This window comes from Humulus lupulus, chromosome 2 (assembly GCF_963169125.1).
Source record: "Humulus lupulus chromosome 2, drHumLupu1.1, whole genome shotgun sequence".
NCBI classification, from domain to species: domain Eukaryota; kingdom Viridiplantae; phylum Streptophyta; class Magnoliopsida; order Rosales; family Cannabaceae; genus Humulus; species Humulus lupulus.
The window spans coordinates 292,615,090-292,631,516 of NC_084794.1; the positions used below are offsets into that span (position 1 = coordinate 292,615,090).

The following is a 16,427-nucleotide window of genomic DNA, read 5'->3' on the forward strand; positions in this document are numbered from 1 at the left end:
ACCAATTTAAGCACCACAACCACTACCACCGTCTCACCCATCCCAAAAAATTCGGTTAGTGATTTACATGACTTAAATTGGAAACATGCAATGTTAGATGAATATAATGCTCTAATTAAAAATGGGACATGGAAATCAGTACCTAGACCTCCCAATGTGAATGCCATTCAGTCTATGTGGATTTTTCGTCATAAAAGAAAGTCTAATGGTGAATTTGAGCGGCATAAAGCCCGCCTTGTAGGTGATGGCAGGTCTCAAAAGAAAGGTGTGGATTGTGATGAAACCTTCAGTCCAGTGGTTAAGCCTGCTACTATTCGAACTGTCTTGAGCATTGCCTTATCATATTCTTGGCCCATTCATCAGCTTGATGTCGAGAATGCCTTTTTACGTGGTCATCTCCATGAGACCGTGTATATGCATCAACCATTGAGATTCAAAAATCCCAAATATCCTGATCATGTTTGCTTGTTACAGAAATCTCTCTATGGCTTGAAACAGGCTCCACGAGCCTGGTACCAGCGTTTTGCAGACTATGTCTCCTCCATTGGATTTTCTCACAGTAGTTCTGATCATTCCCTGTTCATTTATTGGAAGGGTTCTGATCTTGCATAGATTCTACTCTATGTTGATGATATTATTCTCACAGCCTCCTCAGAAAATCTTTGCAGGTCTATCATGGCTCTTTTGGCCTCAGAGTTTGCTATGAAGGATCTTGGCCCGTTAAGTTATTTTTTGGGGATTGGTGTCACCAGACATGAGAATGGCCTCTTCCTTTCCCAAAAACGGTATGCCGAGGAGATACTTCAATGGGCAAGCATGTCCAATTGTAGCACATGCCCTACACCGGTTGACACTAAGTCCAAACTTAGTGCCACTACAGATGCTCCTTATGATGATCCCACAAAGTATAGACAACTTGCAGGTGCATTACAGTATCTCACGTTCACTCGCCCTGATATCTCTTATGCAGTGCAACAAGTCTCTCTTCATATGCATGATCCTCGAAATGCCCACATGCATGCCCTTAAGCGCATCTTGCGCTACATTCAGGGTACTCTTATGTTCGGCCTACATCTCTATAAGTCTCCCATTGGCAAGTTGGTCTCTTATACAGATGCCGACTGGGGAGGGTGTCCTGACACTCACCGATCTACTTCGAGTTATTGTGTATTTCTTGGTGATAACCTCATTTCATGGTCCTCAAAACGCCAACCAACTTTTTCTAAGTCTAGTGCTGAGGCCGAGTACAGGGGTGTCGCTAATGTTGTTTCAGAGACCTGCTGGATCAGAAACTTACTTCTTGAGCTTCATTGTCCTATCCGAAAAGCTACACTCGTCTATTGTGATAATGTTAGTGCAATATATTTATCCAGTAATCCAGTACAACACCAGCGCACCAAACATATAGAAATGGATATTCACTTCGTCCGTGAAAAAGTTGCGTGTGGCGAAGTACGTATCCTACATGTCCCGTATCGATACTAGATTGCAGATATTTTCACCAAATGTCTTCCGTGCATTTTATTTGATGACTTTCGGGACAGTCTAAGTGTTCGCTTACCTCCCGCTTCGACTGCGGGGGTGTGTTAGACAACAATATTTTTGTAAATATTTTTGTAATCGTAATCTTCTATTTTAGGATAACATAGATTGTGATGTAATCAGTTATTGACTTTCCTAGTTTCGAGCCTTAAACTAAGCTTGCAAAGCATGTATATTAACCATCTTGAGCAATGAGAATAATCACTGATTAATCTCTAATAATTTGCATAACATAATTTTATGCTTATAAACCAATGTTATTGTAAAAGATACAATAACACATTTTTGTATTATTTTAATATTTGGATAAACTTGAATTATTATTATATAAACCTGTACATTATAATTATTTTTTATTACTTTAATTCAAACCTGCTTCATTTAATATACTTAAGACACCCTTAACATTGTACAAATATATTTTTAAGTACCAATTATATAGTTCATAACACATAACCAAATAATTGTGTCAAAATACATTCAAGATTATCTAAAAATAATCCAAAAGTCTTAAGATATTCAACACTGCCTAATTAATATAAACAAAACATTCTCACAATAGTCAACAAAATAGTCTTAAACAGTTGCATATTCAAAAGTAAAGGTAGGAATTCATGATCTTCCAAATGCCAGCACACCAAAGCCTTCCAAATCAGATTTTCTTTTGCACTTCACTTGTTGAATCTGGTAAATAAAACATAAAAGAAAAACTAATGAGGTCATGAAATATCATATCATTCATCTAAAATAGTCAATAATCATGACGCATAACCAAATTTACAATAATTAAGTTTGAATAATAATTATATTACACACATTACTACAACTACCTATACTCAAGTGACCTTAGAACTTTAATTAAATGGTGCATAATATTAATTCAAGTGACCATGGACGCAGGCACCAACTAAACAAGCCAAATAGTGAAACAGTGCTACTGGCGCTACTAGTTTTATTTCTTTCTCTTAGAGCCATATTAATAAAGATTCTTTAGAAAATTGAACTAACGATTTATGTATATATAAACTGAAACTCTAAGCGTAGAAGACTTACCTGTTGGGGTTTTATGCCCTAATTAAAACCCAAATTCTTTGTAATCTCATTTTATTATCAATAAAATAATAGAAATCATTTTTTGACGTGGTCAATCACTTTGCTCACATGTTTTATTTTCATGATTATTTGTTTAATATAAACTTCTATTAAATCCCGAGCATATAGCTAATCTTATTTATAGTGACGTAATCACAGTGGAAATAAATATGATTATATGTTCAAAATAAGTTAGTCCTAAGATTAGTCAGTGCACAGGATTTACACCGACTTGCCAATCTACGATATGATCTACTTACACATTATAGTGTAATGTTCTTTCTAGAACATTAGCAAAGTAAATAAGATCGGATGTATTTGTTACATCAGACTGGACCGATATTGACAGTTGATAAGATAAGTAAATATACCATTGTTATCTATTCTAGTCATATCATATAGTTGACCATAGGTCAATTCAATCTCAACTCTGAGTGGTTAGTATTCTAACTGATTGTATTATTTGAGTTCTTTGACTTGTTCGTTACCAGCTTACCCTACGGACTAGCCCATACTTATATCTTGGGAACTCGATAGTATAATTGAGTGGGAGTGTTAATCATAGATATGAACATCTATAGCTTCTGATGAAGAAGTGAAATGATGGTTTCCTTTTAGTTTGGTTCAAGGTGTTAAATAATAGAGATCTCATTTTAGTAATTAAATTAGTTTACTGAAATATCATTTGCAAGGAACTAAGTGTTTTAAGGATAAAATGAGGGGTAAAACGGTATTTTAGTCCTATCTCATTGTAGACCGTCTATAGAGGATTGAGTGAAAATTATGGTTGTAACAATGGATAATTAATAGTGTATCTATATTTGTTATAGAGCATTCTATGAATTCAAGAGTGCAATTTCGAGTCTATAGTGGAGTCACAAGGAATTAATAAGTTAGTAAATTTATTTGTTAGATTTATGATAACTTATTGGAGCTTGATTTTATAGGCCCATGGTCCCCATTGTACCTTAGATAAAATCATCTAGATAGTCTCAATTAAGTGATTTAATTATCAATTGGAACCATCAAAGTTGACCAGGTCAATTTCTGATAGTTTCAGAGAATTATGTATTTTTTAGAAGAAAAGAGAAATTATGGCAGATTTATTAATTAAGATAAATTGATATCTAAATTAATAAATAAGTTTAAATCAAGGTTCAAATTAATAATAATTAATTTGATAAAGGATTTAAATAATTATTTAATTAGTTAAATCAATAGAAAATAATACAGCCCTTGATTTTAAGTCCAATGGGCTTATGATCAAATGCGAAATTTCACGAGCCTAAAGCCCATGATAATTTTGATCTAGGGCTTTAAAATGACTATTATTTTATTGATTTTTTAATTAAATTAAATTGCCTAATTGAGTCTATAAAAGGAGTGCTTAGAGAGAAGTCAAAACTCAAGTTTTGAGAAGTCACAAGTCAGATTTTCCGATAGTTTTAGATTCTCTCTAAACACAAGTCCTTTTCTATGCCTCTTTGTTATTTTCTCTTCTTCTTTCTGTATCTATCTCATGTGTTGAGAAGTGCCCACACTAGTCTAGGTGATTCTAAGGATACATTGGAAGACTGTTAAGAAAATAGAAGATCGGTTCAGTTTCTTGATAATACTCTGGGACAGAGAGGATACAAGAGTTAGAGAAACTGAAGGAAGGACTCTTTAATTCCACTGTGTATACTGTAAGTATTCTATCCATTGTTTCTCTTTGAATTCAATTTTAGAAACATGTTTTAGGCTATTTCGTATTAATTTGTTTGATATTAGATATACATGAAAATAAATAAAGATTATGTATAAGTATCCTAACATTACCATCCAAAGATCTGAAGCCTAAACTGTTCGAGGACTGATGAGGAGAAGTTGAGAGGTGTGAGTGCATGATTGTGTGTCTCAGGAAAATAACTTCAGTGAGCTATCTATGGAGTGGCGAGGAGAAACATCAATTTCAAGTCAGAGGGACGATAAGGCTTTGGGGTGCTGAAGAGGGAAAAGGAAAAATCATAAATAAGGTGTCACCAGAAATCTTAGCTTGTGATATATATATTACAAGTGATGCATAATTGTTGATCACTCCCTCTAAGATAGCTAATAAAACTAGACAATCATATATATGTACGTAGATTTAAGTAAACAGCAGGATTGACAGGGTTTAAAAGCACATAATTTTATCATTATTAGTACAGTAATTATTATTTTAAACAATTTAAATGATGGATTTTCCCACAGAAATAGAAGTCTAATATTTTATAGGGCATTCATTAATTGATCATGCAACATATCTAAATACAAGTTGGCACCGGACACAGATCCTTCTATAAGCACATAAACTGAAAGGAGTGCGCAAGCATGCACTTTGAAGGAGAAAATGATATCAATAAAGTACCTGTGGAATATTGTTAAACCGCAGAACATGATCAGAAAGAGTGGAGCCTGAAACACATCACCTCCAATAGCAATGCCTACAATGGTCCAACAATTCAAATTTTATTACATCCTCCATTTGCGAGCATAGATAACAATGTAGGGGAAGAAGAACTTTACAGAAAAGCAAGCACATATGTCTACCTTCATAGATTCCATCTGTTACACGGGCTATGGTATTATACATCTAATTAGACATTCCACCCTATAATGGAAAAGAGAGTTATTTTCCAGGACAATGTATACAAAACTTGTCATGCTGGCCATGTTGGCATTCGCATATCCAAACAATACAAACAAGAAAAATCTCACAAATAGTTTACCTGCTCCCAGTCATAAACCATTATCTCTAATGCTTGAGTTTGGGGGTCTTTGATAACCATGTTAAATTCCTCGTTCCATTCGGGATTCAAATTTTTATGCTTCACCGTTGTTTTATTTGAAGGAAGCATGTCCTCAGTTAACTTAAGTTTAACATAAGGATCTGCTCCACCCATAAAATCTTTCCAATAAAGTTTCAAGGCCCTCGCCACTTTTACATTCAGAATTCCAACAGGTCTCCTCGTCTGCCAAAATTAAACAACACCATCAAATTATAGCAATAGGCCTATGGTATGGAATTTTTATGATATAATCTGGGGGAACAAATCTTACTTTGTTGGATCCATAATTTGTACTTCTAGAGATTTGGGCCATAAATACATGTTTGCAACTTGATCTTTAATCATTTCCTGAGGCAGAAAATAATAATAAAAGAAATAGTATCGAGGAACATAATGAAACATCTCTGAATAAAAAAAATAAAAAAAAGATAAGTAAAAACTGCAAGCAATATTCATTTAGTTACTATATTAGGATTAATATGTACTCTCAGAAAATTATGTTTGTCTATAAGATGGATGCATGTATTTATGTGTTTATTCAACTAAGCCTCAATCAACGAAACTTAAATGAGTACTCTACCTGGACAAACCCATATAGGCCAGGAATGGACATAGCATCTGCACCAAGTACTTTTAATCCAAAGTCAACATGTGGCTGCAAAAAACATTAGAGACAATAATGAAAGAAGGAAATAAAGATTTTTTTAAGACAAGACCTAAAAGAGTGCCACATAATATAAATAAATAAACAAATAAATAAGAGTGCCATCAAATTATAGAACTAAAAACTGATTCTGTATATCCAACCTCTCCTCGAATGATTAGTTGTAGTGAGAAATAACTAGACTCATAATAGAAAGAGGCCATATGAATCACAATACTTATATGAAAATTTACCAAGAAGATTTTTATACTTCAAGAATTCAATTGAGTCCCAAAATTTAGTCTAATGTATCATCAGAGACAACACAATTCTTTTTACTCTACAAAGTAAAAAAAAATGCCCTTCTGTCCAATGATCACCTATATGCCATTAGTAAGATATGTAGATCCATACCTTCTCCATAAGGGAAACAAGTATTTTTGCAAACACAAGGAAATTCTGGAACCAAAGGCTTCAGGGTAATACGTGGATGAACAAATACTTGCAGATCAATAACCTGAAACATTGAGAAGAATCAATAATTTAGTATTCTAAAATGTTGAATCCAAAGCGACATTTGCTTGATCATAGTAAATATGATATTTTTTTTCACTTTACCAACTATCAAAAAAATACCTGAACTGTGGCTCTCAAACCAAACGCTTTAACTGCAACCATAATGTTAGGATTTCCAGCCCATCTTAATGCTGGTTCCATTATCAACTCCTTTTCATCAGTTACATACACTTTCATTCCTGGTATAGGGAGACCAAGAATGAGCAGTGCCACAATCATCAACATGAAATTAAAACAATGGAAAATGCAGAAAATACATAGTTATGTCTATCAAAAATCACCAGAAACAACAAGAAGATATATAATAAACATGCAGGGCTCAAAAACAGGCTCCAAAGTTGATCACATTAGGCACCACTTGACTGTAGCTCAAGTGGTTAGGTGTGTGTCATTTAAGAGGTCAGTAGTTCAAACCTCAGCATGTAATTTAACAAATATTGGGATTGGGTAACTATTTATTGTTTCTTGTGTGTGTAAGTATACCACATACAGCAAAGCATAGAGTGGAGGCAAATTCACAAAAAAGCAAAATTTTTAAAATTCGGAAGAAAATAATGCTCAAGAAGAAATACTTGCCCAAGGAAGCATCATTACTCAGATAAGGAGGAAATCTTATATTTTTTAATAACTTTTAGTTTGAAACCACAAGTGTTAACTTCGTCTATTAATATGTTCTTATTAAAACTTCGATAAATAAATGCACATAAACAAGAGACTATGGAGGTCACCATGTATCATATTCATGAGCCAGAGCATATATCTTTCTTGTAATTAAAATTTACAAAAAAAATTCTTCAATAAACAAACATCAAAGCAATGACAAAAGGATTATGTCATGAAAATTGAAGACGCTTTCTAGAATGGATTAGATATTCTGGTCACTTCATTGAGGACATGTATTTTGGATTTCCACCATTGCATATATCAAGTATATAATGTGAATTTTTTTTATATATTTATATATATATATTAAATCAAAACAGATATACATGCTTAATAACTTCAATTTAGCATCAAGATGATATAAATTGACAAATAATTCCTCATCCATATATAATTGTACCTTTTTTCCCTGGAAAGACTGTTTTAAGTTATACCAAATCTGACTATTGGGATAATATATATTTATAGAGCTTCCAGGATAAATTATAATAGCGCTTAGAAATTTTGGTGATCTTATAGATTATATTTTACCTCAAACAAAGAAAATCTCAATACTATTTATGAAATGAAATAAACTAATAATGACATGCTTGGCAATATCCACAAAGTTCAAGCTACAAGTTGCTTGCAATTATTACCTTTTACATCTCTTTCCTTTTTTTTCTTTTTAAGAACCTTCCCATAAGATCCAAGATGTAAATATGACATGATTTTAGAAATTCGATCAAGCACAGAACCATCTACACTAACAGTAACCATTTCCTACCCAATGATAATTACATGAAGTTTTGAATAAGATGTACATTACCGAAAATAAGATTGCACAAGGGTTCAACAACTTTAAACCTCAAGCTGTGGACAATCAGCTTTACTCCTATGCACCGTAGTCGGAATGTCATGAGAATACCCATTTTCCTGGTACAAATGGAAAAAGAAAAAGCATCAGAGCACTAAAAATCTTACAGGAAGATTAAATTATCTGGGGCAGGCCTATGGCCAAATTAATTCCCACTGCAGAACTTTGAACATGTTTGGGTGGTAGTAGAAATATAAAAGTCAATGAAAACAACCATTATAATTTACCGTGTTAAAAATAAAAGCCATTCTACCGGGAAAGAACATTTCATTTGACTTGATAACAGTTTGGGGCTTCACTATCCTTTGATAAATAGACTGAAAACACACATAAGACATATGTTAAGCAATTTATGATCTAAAAGGAATAAAATGGCTCTTTGTTTATTCAGAAAATTAATGAACCTTTGCAGTCGCAGTGCAAAACAACAACTGTTGATCTTCCTTGGATGCCCTGTCATAGAACAACATGAATCTGCCAGTGCAGGTGTTACAATATGGCTACATAACTACCTCACATGAATTGAGAAAGAAAGAAAGAAAGAAAAAAATGGAGAAAGAAAGGTGCTTTGTTTTCAAAAGCAGTATCACCCGCTGAAAAACGAAAATACAAAACAAGGAAAAGTAAACAAATATTTGAGAGCAAGAAATCAAAGTTTTTGATCGCATAAGACTCTTCTTCTTTTTTCCGAAGCATACCAACTGAGGCTTCATTAAGTGTTGTTACAGAAATAAGAAATTAATATATGTCAATAATTTTCAAATCATAACAAATGAAAATTTGAAAAGAGTAAGCTTGAAAATAATAAGTGTTAGCAGTACACTTGTATAATTTGACACACAATTCCAAATTTGTTACTCGCGCTCGAGGAGAGTCGCAGCGTTCGAGCCTCAGTGGCAGGCTCGAAGACATCAACCTTCTCTGAGGAATGAGGTTGACTGAATTAGTGGATGAGGAGGAGGCTACAACTGGAATGTTGTTCTCGAAGCGTGGCTAGTCTCGAAAGCGCATTAGCACAACGATCGAGCTAAATGCGTGTTTTCCCACACATAAAGGATGTTAGGAAATATCTACTTCATAGGGATTCGTTATTACCATGTATTAAATCCCTTTTATCATGGGATATTATGTAATTAATGTTGGGGAACTTACACAGGATCTTTATTTATTTTCATGTAGATCTAATATTAAACAAGTTAATATGAGAAAACCTAGAACATGTTTCTAAAATTGAATTCAAAGAGAAATAATGATAAGAATACTTACATTATACGCATCGGAATGAATGAGTCATTCCTTCAGTTTCTCTAACACTTGTATCCTTTCTGTCGCAGAGTATTACCAAGAAACTAAACTGATCTTCAATTATCTTCACAGCCTTTGAAAGTATCCTTAGAATCACCTAGACTAGTGTGGGCAATTATCAACAAATGAGATAGATACAGAGAGAAGAAGAGAAAAGAACAATGAGATTTAGAAAAAGACTTATGTTAGAGAGAATCTAAAACCTATCAGAAACTTGTGTTTCAGAAATCTGAACTTATGAAATCAACTCTCTCTTAGCATTCCTTTATAGACTCAATTAGGTCACCTATTTAATTAAAAAATCAATAAAATAATAGCCAATAATCAGCCATTGGTCGAAATTATCATGGGCTTTAGGCCAATGAAATTTCTCATTTAATTATAAGCTCGTTGGACTTAAAATCAAGGCTTGTATTATTTTCTATTGATTTAATTAATTAAATAATTATTCAAATCCTTTATCAAATTAATTATTTATAATTTGAACCTTGATTTAAACTTATTTATTAATTTAGATACTAGTTTAACTTAATTATTAAATCTGCCATAATTTCTCTTTTCTTCTCTAAATAACATAACTCTGTGAAACTATCTAAAATTGACCTGGTGTAGAGTCCAAGAACTTTACTTAGCTAATTGTTTAGTAGTATTATAGTATGTTTAGTATTATCTTTGTAACTGTGGATTTTTGGTTCAGACCGGGAATTATTTGGACACTCATAGTAGTACTTGTAGATTTTCTAAGTTTAACCTATAGTTTAAGAATATTAATTTTAACCTAAGGTTGATTAATATGACTGATATTAAGGATTATATTTATTGTACTATAAGGTTTAGATATCAACCAATAGGATTTTAAGCACATGTTATGAATGGTGATTAAGGATTAAGTATTTTTGAGGATTAAATTTAATAAGGAGTAAAGTTTGAATGTTATAGGGTCAGTCAGCAGCTTTGAATACGTTGAGGGCTTAGTCAAGGCTGTTTACTCCATTCAAACTTAGCTAAAAATGTATAATTTCATGTTTAAATATTCAGCGTGTGCCGATATATCGCAGCTATAGGGGGCGATATATCGCAGCACGTAGATACGGAAAACACGAATCGATGCACGGTCGCCTCGGGAACAATGGTCCAGGTGATATATCGCCTCCTCCAGCATATGTTCAAACGTTTTTGAATTCTTTTCCTTTCAGCCATTCAAACTCCTTCATAAGTCCAGCATCTTTTGAACGAGTCTTCAGCCTCTGCTGAACAATTATTCAAATTATTTTCACCTAAAAAGCCATTATTTTTATTCAAGTAAAATCAAGATACTTTCATTCCCAAACTCTATAAATAAGACCTAGTACCCAGCCATTATTCACCTTTTACTCTAAGTTCAGAAGCTGCAAGTGCTAGGAGAGTGTGAGAGTTAAACACTTGGGTGGGAAAGTCATAAGCTTAATCATCTTTAGCATATCAAACACTTTGGGAAGTAAGGTTCTTTAGTATTTCGGTTGTGGATAGATTGGTCTTGCAAGTCTTTGACGTAAACCCGAAACTCTATTTCATTTGCTTCATGTTGTTTTCTTTCTCAAAGCCTTCTACTCAGTCCCCTAACCTCATTCTTATTTTGGTTAGGGAATCCAAATTCTTAAGCACATAAGTTGTGGTAAGCATATTTCTCAATGGTTTAGTCTTCCTATTCATTTTCATTTCTTCTTCTTCATAAGACTCACTCTTTCTCATATGGTTTTAGGAGTGTTCCAAAAGTCCCAACTCAGTCCATCATATCCCGGTAACTTTGGTAAGGAAAATAGGATAGAATCTATATGTGTATTGCTTATGTGTTATGTTATGAAATATGATATGTTATGAATATGTTATGAATGTGTATGTTTGTAGGCTTGGGCTTATGCCCTATTTGACTAACAAGACCCCAAAAAGATTATGGGCATATGCCTACTTAGCTAGTAGGACCCCACTAATCTCATGGGCATAAGCTTGTTTAGTCTATGGGACCCCAAGTAATAATGGCCATTATAATAAGTGTATGTATTAAGTGTTATGATATGTCTTTACATTTATTATGAAATTTATGTGTATGACTATGTGTTAGATTTTCCTTGCTGGGCATTAGGCTTATTCCTTTTTGTTTTATGTGCAGGAAAATAGCTTTAGAGGCGGTAAGATTCGTGACGCTTAGAGGATGTGTATCGATGGTGAATGGAGTCAAGGGGCCGAGCGTTATTCGATTCGAGTATATAGTCTCATTTTACCTTTTTATGGTTTTATATGTATTTTCCGCATTTCTTATGTAATTCTTTTCATTTAAATCATGTTTTTGTTTTTAAAGACAATAGGATCCCATATCCTTCTTAGTATTCTATTTTGTAAGAAACTCTTATTTTTAACAAGTTACTCAGCAAAATTATGGTATTTCCGCAAAAATGTAAGTTTTATGTATAGTTTCGTTAATGGTCCAAATAGTCTAGATTAGTGGGTCATTACACCTGGTCAACTTTGATAATTCCAATTGATAATTAAATCAATTAATTGAGATTATCTAGATGATTTTATCCAAGGTACAGTGGGGACCATGGGCCTATGAAATCAAGCTCCAATAAGTTATCATAAATCTAACAAATAAATTTACTAACTTATTAATTCCTCGTGACTCCACTAAAGACTCGAAATTGCACTCTTGAATTCATAGAACGCTGTATAAGCAATATAGATACATTATTAATTATCCATTTTTACAACCATAATTGTCATTCATTCCTCTATAGACGGTCTACAATGAGACGAGACTTAAATACCGCTTTACCCCTCATTGTATTTTATCCTTAAAACACTTAGTTCCTTGTAAATAATATATCAATAAACTAATATTAATTACTGAAATGAAATCTCTAACATTTCGCACCTTGAATCAAACTAAAAGGAAACCATTAGATTAACACTCCCACTCAATTATACTACCGAGTTCCCAAGATGTAAGTATGGGCTAGTTCGTAGGGTAAGCTGGTAACAAACAAGTCAAAGAACTCAAATAATACAACCAGTTAGAATACTAACCACTCAGAATTGAGATTGAATTGACCTATGGTCAACTATATGATATGACTAGAATAGATAATAACGATATGTTTACTTATCCTATCAACTATCAATATTGATCAAGTCCAATGTAACAAATACATCTGATCTTATCTACTTTACTAATGTTCTGGAAAGAACATAACACTACGATATGTAAGTAGATCATATTGTAGATTGGCAAGTCAGTGTAAATTCTGCGCACTGACTAATCTTAGGACTAACTTATAGTTGAACATATAATCATATTTATATTCTAATGTGATTATGTCACTATAAATACGATTAGCTATATTCTTGGGATTTAATAGAATTTTATATTAAATAAATAATCATGAAAATAAAACATGTGAGCAAAGTGATTGACCAAGTCAAAAAATTAATTATATTCTTTTTTGATAATAAGTGAGATTACAAAGAAATTGGGTTTTAATTAGGGCATAAAACCCTAGCAACTCTCACTTGCACTAATTGAAACTAATGCATTAATTCTACTAATCCCATTTTCTTGATATTCTTATCAAATATAGCTTTTGGTAGTGTCTTTGTAAACGGATCTGCAAGATTGTCTTTAGATGCAATCTTCATAACCTTCACATCTCCCCTGCCCACATATTCCCAAATAATGTGATACTTCCTTTCTATATGCTTACTCCTCTTGTGACTACGAGGTTCTTTCGAGTTGGCTATCGCTCTTGTATTGTCACAAAATGTTAACATATAATTAGGCTGTTCTTTTATTGTTTTTAATTATGTGTTAATTAATCAGGTGACACACCCTTCTTTTGTACTACACATGTACTTGCTCTGTGTATTTTCCCCTTTGACGCTGCTATATAGACAGAGTCTCGTATCACATTTATTCAAGGGATATCAATACAATATTTACAATTCCTTCACATCAACAATTTATGTCATGGTATCAAAGCAATAAACAGCTCCCATGGCGTCCGACATCAGCGATACTGACATCCCTGTACCAAGTGCTCCACAGATCATTCCCTCTTCAATTTCTCCTCCGATCATTGGACCTTTGTCCAACCCCTTGACGTCACTTCCGTCTGCTACATCTGGTTCTACGTTTCCTACGTTGTCGTTGGTACATCAAACTCTCACCGTCAAGCTTGATGAGCATAACTACTTGATATGGAAGACCCAGATGCTCAATATCATTATTGCCAATGGCCTTGAAGCATACATTGACGGATCTCAGCCATGCCCATCTCAGTTTCTCAATGATTCTTCTACTCAACCAAATCTAGATTTCTACTCTTGGCGCAGGTACAATAGATTGGTTATGAGTTGGATCTATTATTCCCTTACTGAATCTATGCTAGGTCAAATTGTGGGCTATGCTACGACGTTTGAAATCTGGCAAGGTCTTGAGCAGATCTATGAGGCTGCTTCTTTCTCTTAGCTTACAGAGTTTCATACCAAGCTTCAAAACATCAAGAAGGAGGGTCTTACTGCATTAGCTTATATTTAGAAGTTCAGATCTCTCAGCAACTCTCCTGCCTTCATCGATGAACCCCTTTCTCATACTGATCAGTTAGTCTATTTTCTGGGCAAATTGGGACGCGAATATAACTCTTTCGTGACTTCAATTCAAACACGGCATCCCAAACCATCGATTGAGGAGGTTTACAGTCAACTTCTTACCTATGATGCTCTCTTAGAGCGTCAAACTGCTGCTGACACATTGAGCTCCCTTCAAGCAAACATGGCTAATCTCAATCCAAATGCTTCTTCCAAACCAAAATTTCCCAGACCATCAAACCCCTCTCCATCTTCCTTTTCTCCTTCTAAATTTCCTAACCGACCACCCCACCACACCCCTTCTTCTCCCCATCCATTTAACCCCTAGCCCCAACACAATTCACCCACCTATTCCTCATCCCCAAATCGACCTAAACCACACTATCAAATCTGTTTCAAGCAAGGTCACACTGGTAACATTTGTTACCACCGGACCAATCTCCAATATCAACCACCACCGCCTACTCCCCGACCTTTTAATACCATGTTTACTCAACAAACACCTTCTCCACCTCCTTCTGCTACTCCCACCACTATGTGTGACCCTTCTTGGTACATGGATTCAGGAGCTTCCCATCATTTCACACCGGATTTGAATTTACTGAAATTGGCTCAACCTTATACTGGTAATAATTAGATAATTGTGGGAAATGGTAAGACCACTTCAATTTCTCATGTTGGTTATGCAAATTTACTTGCTTATAACTCTGTCCTTCATCTATCTCACGTTTACCATTCTCCATCTCTCTCAAAAAAATTGTTAAGTGTTTCTAAATTATGCCAAGATAACAATGCGTTTATTGAATTCCATCCCTCTTGTTTTTATGTCAAGCATCAGGTCAGTCGCCAGGTCCTTCTAACAGGTCATCTTGATCAAGGCATTTATCGAGTCACCTCCCCATCTTCCTCCTCCTCTCGACTGTCTCTTTCTCCCGCTTTATTTTTGGCCTCAAAATCGCCTTCACATCTCTAGCATGCTCGACTAGGCCACCCTTCTCATGCAATCATTAATTTTGTTTTAAGCAGTCACAACTTAGCTCACCCTAAGACCTCTGGTTTAATTTTTTGTTCTTCTTGTAATCAGGCTAAATCTCATAGATTGTCATTTTCAAATTCTATAACTTGGACTTCAACGCCTTTTGAATTAATACATACTGACTTATGGGGACCATCTCCTATTTGTGCTATCACTAGTGTTCGTTATTTTATTTTGTTCATTGATGATTTTTCCCGTTTTACTTGGCTTTATTTGCTCATAACTAAGGATGAAACACATCAAGCTTATTTAACTTTTCAAGCAATGGTTAAAACTTCATTCACAACCACCATTAGACGAGTTCATTCGGATTGGGGTGGTGAATTCCGCTCCCTTTCCACTTTTTTCTCTTCTCTTGGTATTCTTCATGAATTATCTTGTCCTCACACCCCTAAGCAAAATGGTCGGGTGGAACGCAAACATCGCCATGTTGTGGAAACCGGTTTAACATTGCTTGCCCATTCTTCTATGCCTCTACACTTTTGGCCTTATGCTTTTACAACTGTCGTCTACCTTATAAACAGGATGCCTACTCGGGTTCTGCATATGAACAACCCCTACTTTGTTCTGTACTACAAGCATCTCTCATACTCTCATTTCAAAACCTTTGGCTGTGAGTGTTTTCCTTTTTTGAGGCCCTATAACTCCCACAAATTAGAATTTTGTTCTACTTTCTGCATTTTTTTGGGGTATAACACTCATCACAAAGATTTTTTATGCTTGAATCCTTCCACGGGTTGATTGTATGTCACTCGGCATGTTGTTTTTAATGAAGATGTTTTTCCCTTTTAGGCAGCTTCCCCTCAATCCTTACCTGCCTCTGTTCCCTTTCACACTGTTATTAATTCTCTTCTATTTGTTCCTCCTGTATCCTCTCCTCCTGTTCCTCATTCTTCCCAACCACCTCTGTCGCCTTCCCAAACAGTTATTCCTTCTTCTTCTCCCAATACTTCAGCTGACCCTATCATGTCTTCTTCCACCTCTCATTCTTCTTCCCCTTCTCCCAGTATCTCCTCCTCACCTCCTATTGTCCCTCCTGTGGTTGATTTACGTAACCAACATGAGAACACCAACATCCCACATAATGACCATTCCATGATAACTAGAGCTAAATCTGGTATTTTTAAACCCCGTTTATTCTATAGCATTGCAGCAGGTACCCCTATTGTGCCTTCAAATTTCAGTGAAGCAAATAAACATCATGAGTGGCGAGCTGCCATGGCCATTGAATTTCATGCTCTCCAATCACAAGGCGCATGGACTCTTGTTCCCTGGCCTGAACAC

At 34.6% G+C, this 16,427-nt stretch overlaps 1 protein-coding gene and 1 pseudogene across 1 annotated transcript; one reads left to right on the forward strand and one right to left on the reverse strand.

Moving 5' to 3' along the window:
* The first annotated feature begins 675 nt into the window (after positions 1-675).
* On the forward strand, positions 676-1,485 carry LOC133815699 (uncharacterized mitochondrial protein AtMg00810-like). Its single transcript, XM_062248510.1, has one exon. The coding sequence runs from the start codon at positions 676-678 to the stop codon at positions 1,483-1,485; it is 810 nt and encodes a 269-aa protein (XP_062104494.1).
* A 3,399-nt stretch (positions 1,486-4,884) lies between these two features.
* LOC133815700 (synaptotagmin-1-like) lies at positions 4,885-8,652 on the reverse strand (annotated as a pseudogene).
* Between the last annotated feature and the right edge of the window lie 7,775 nt (positions 8,653-16,427).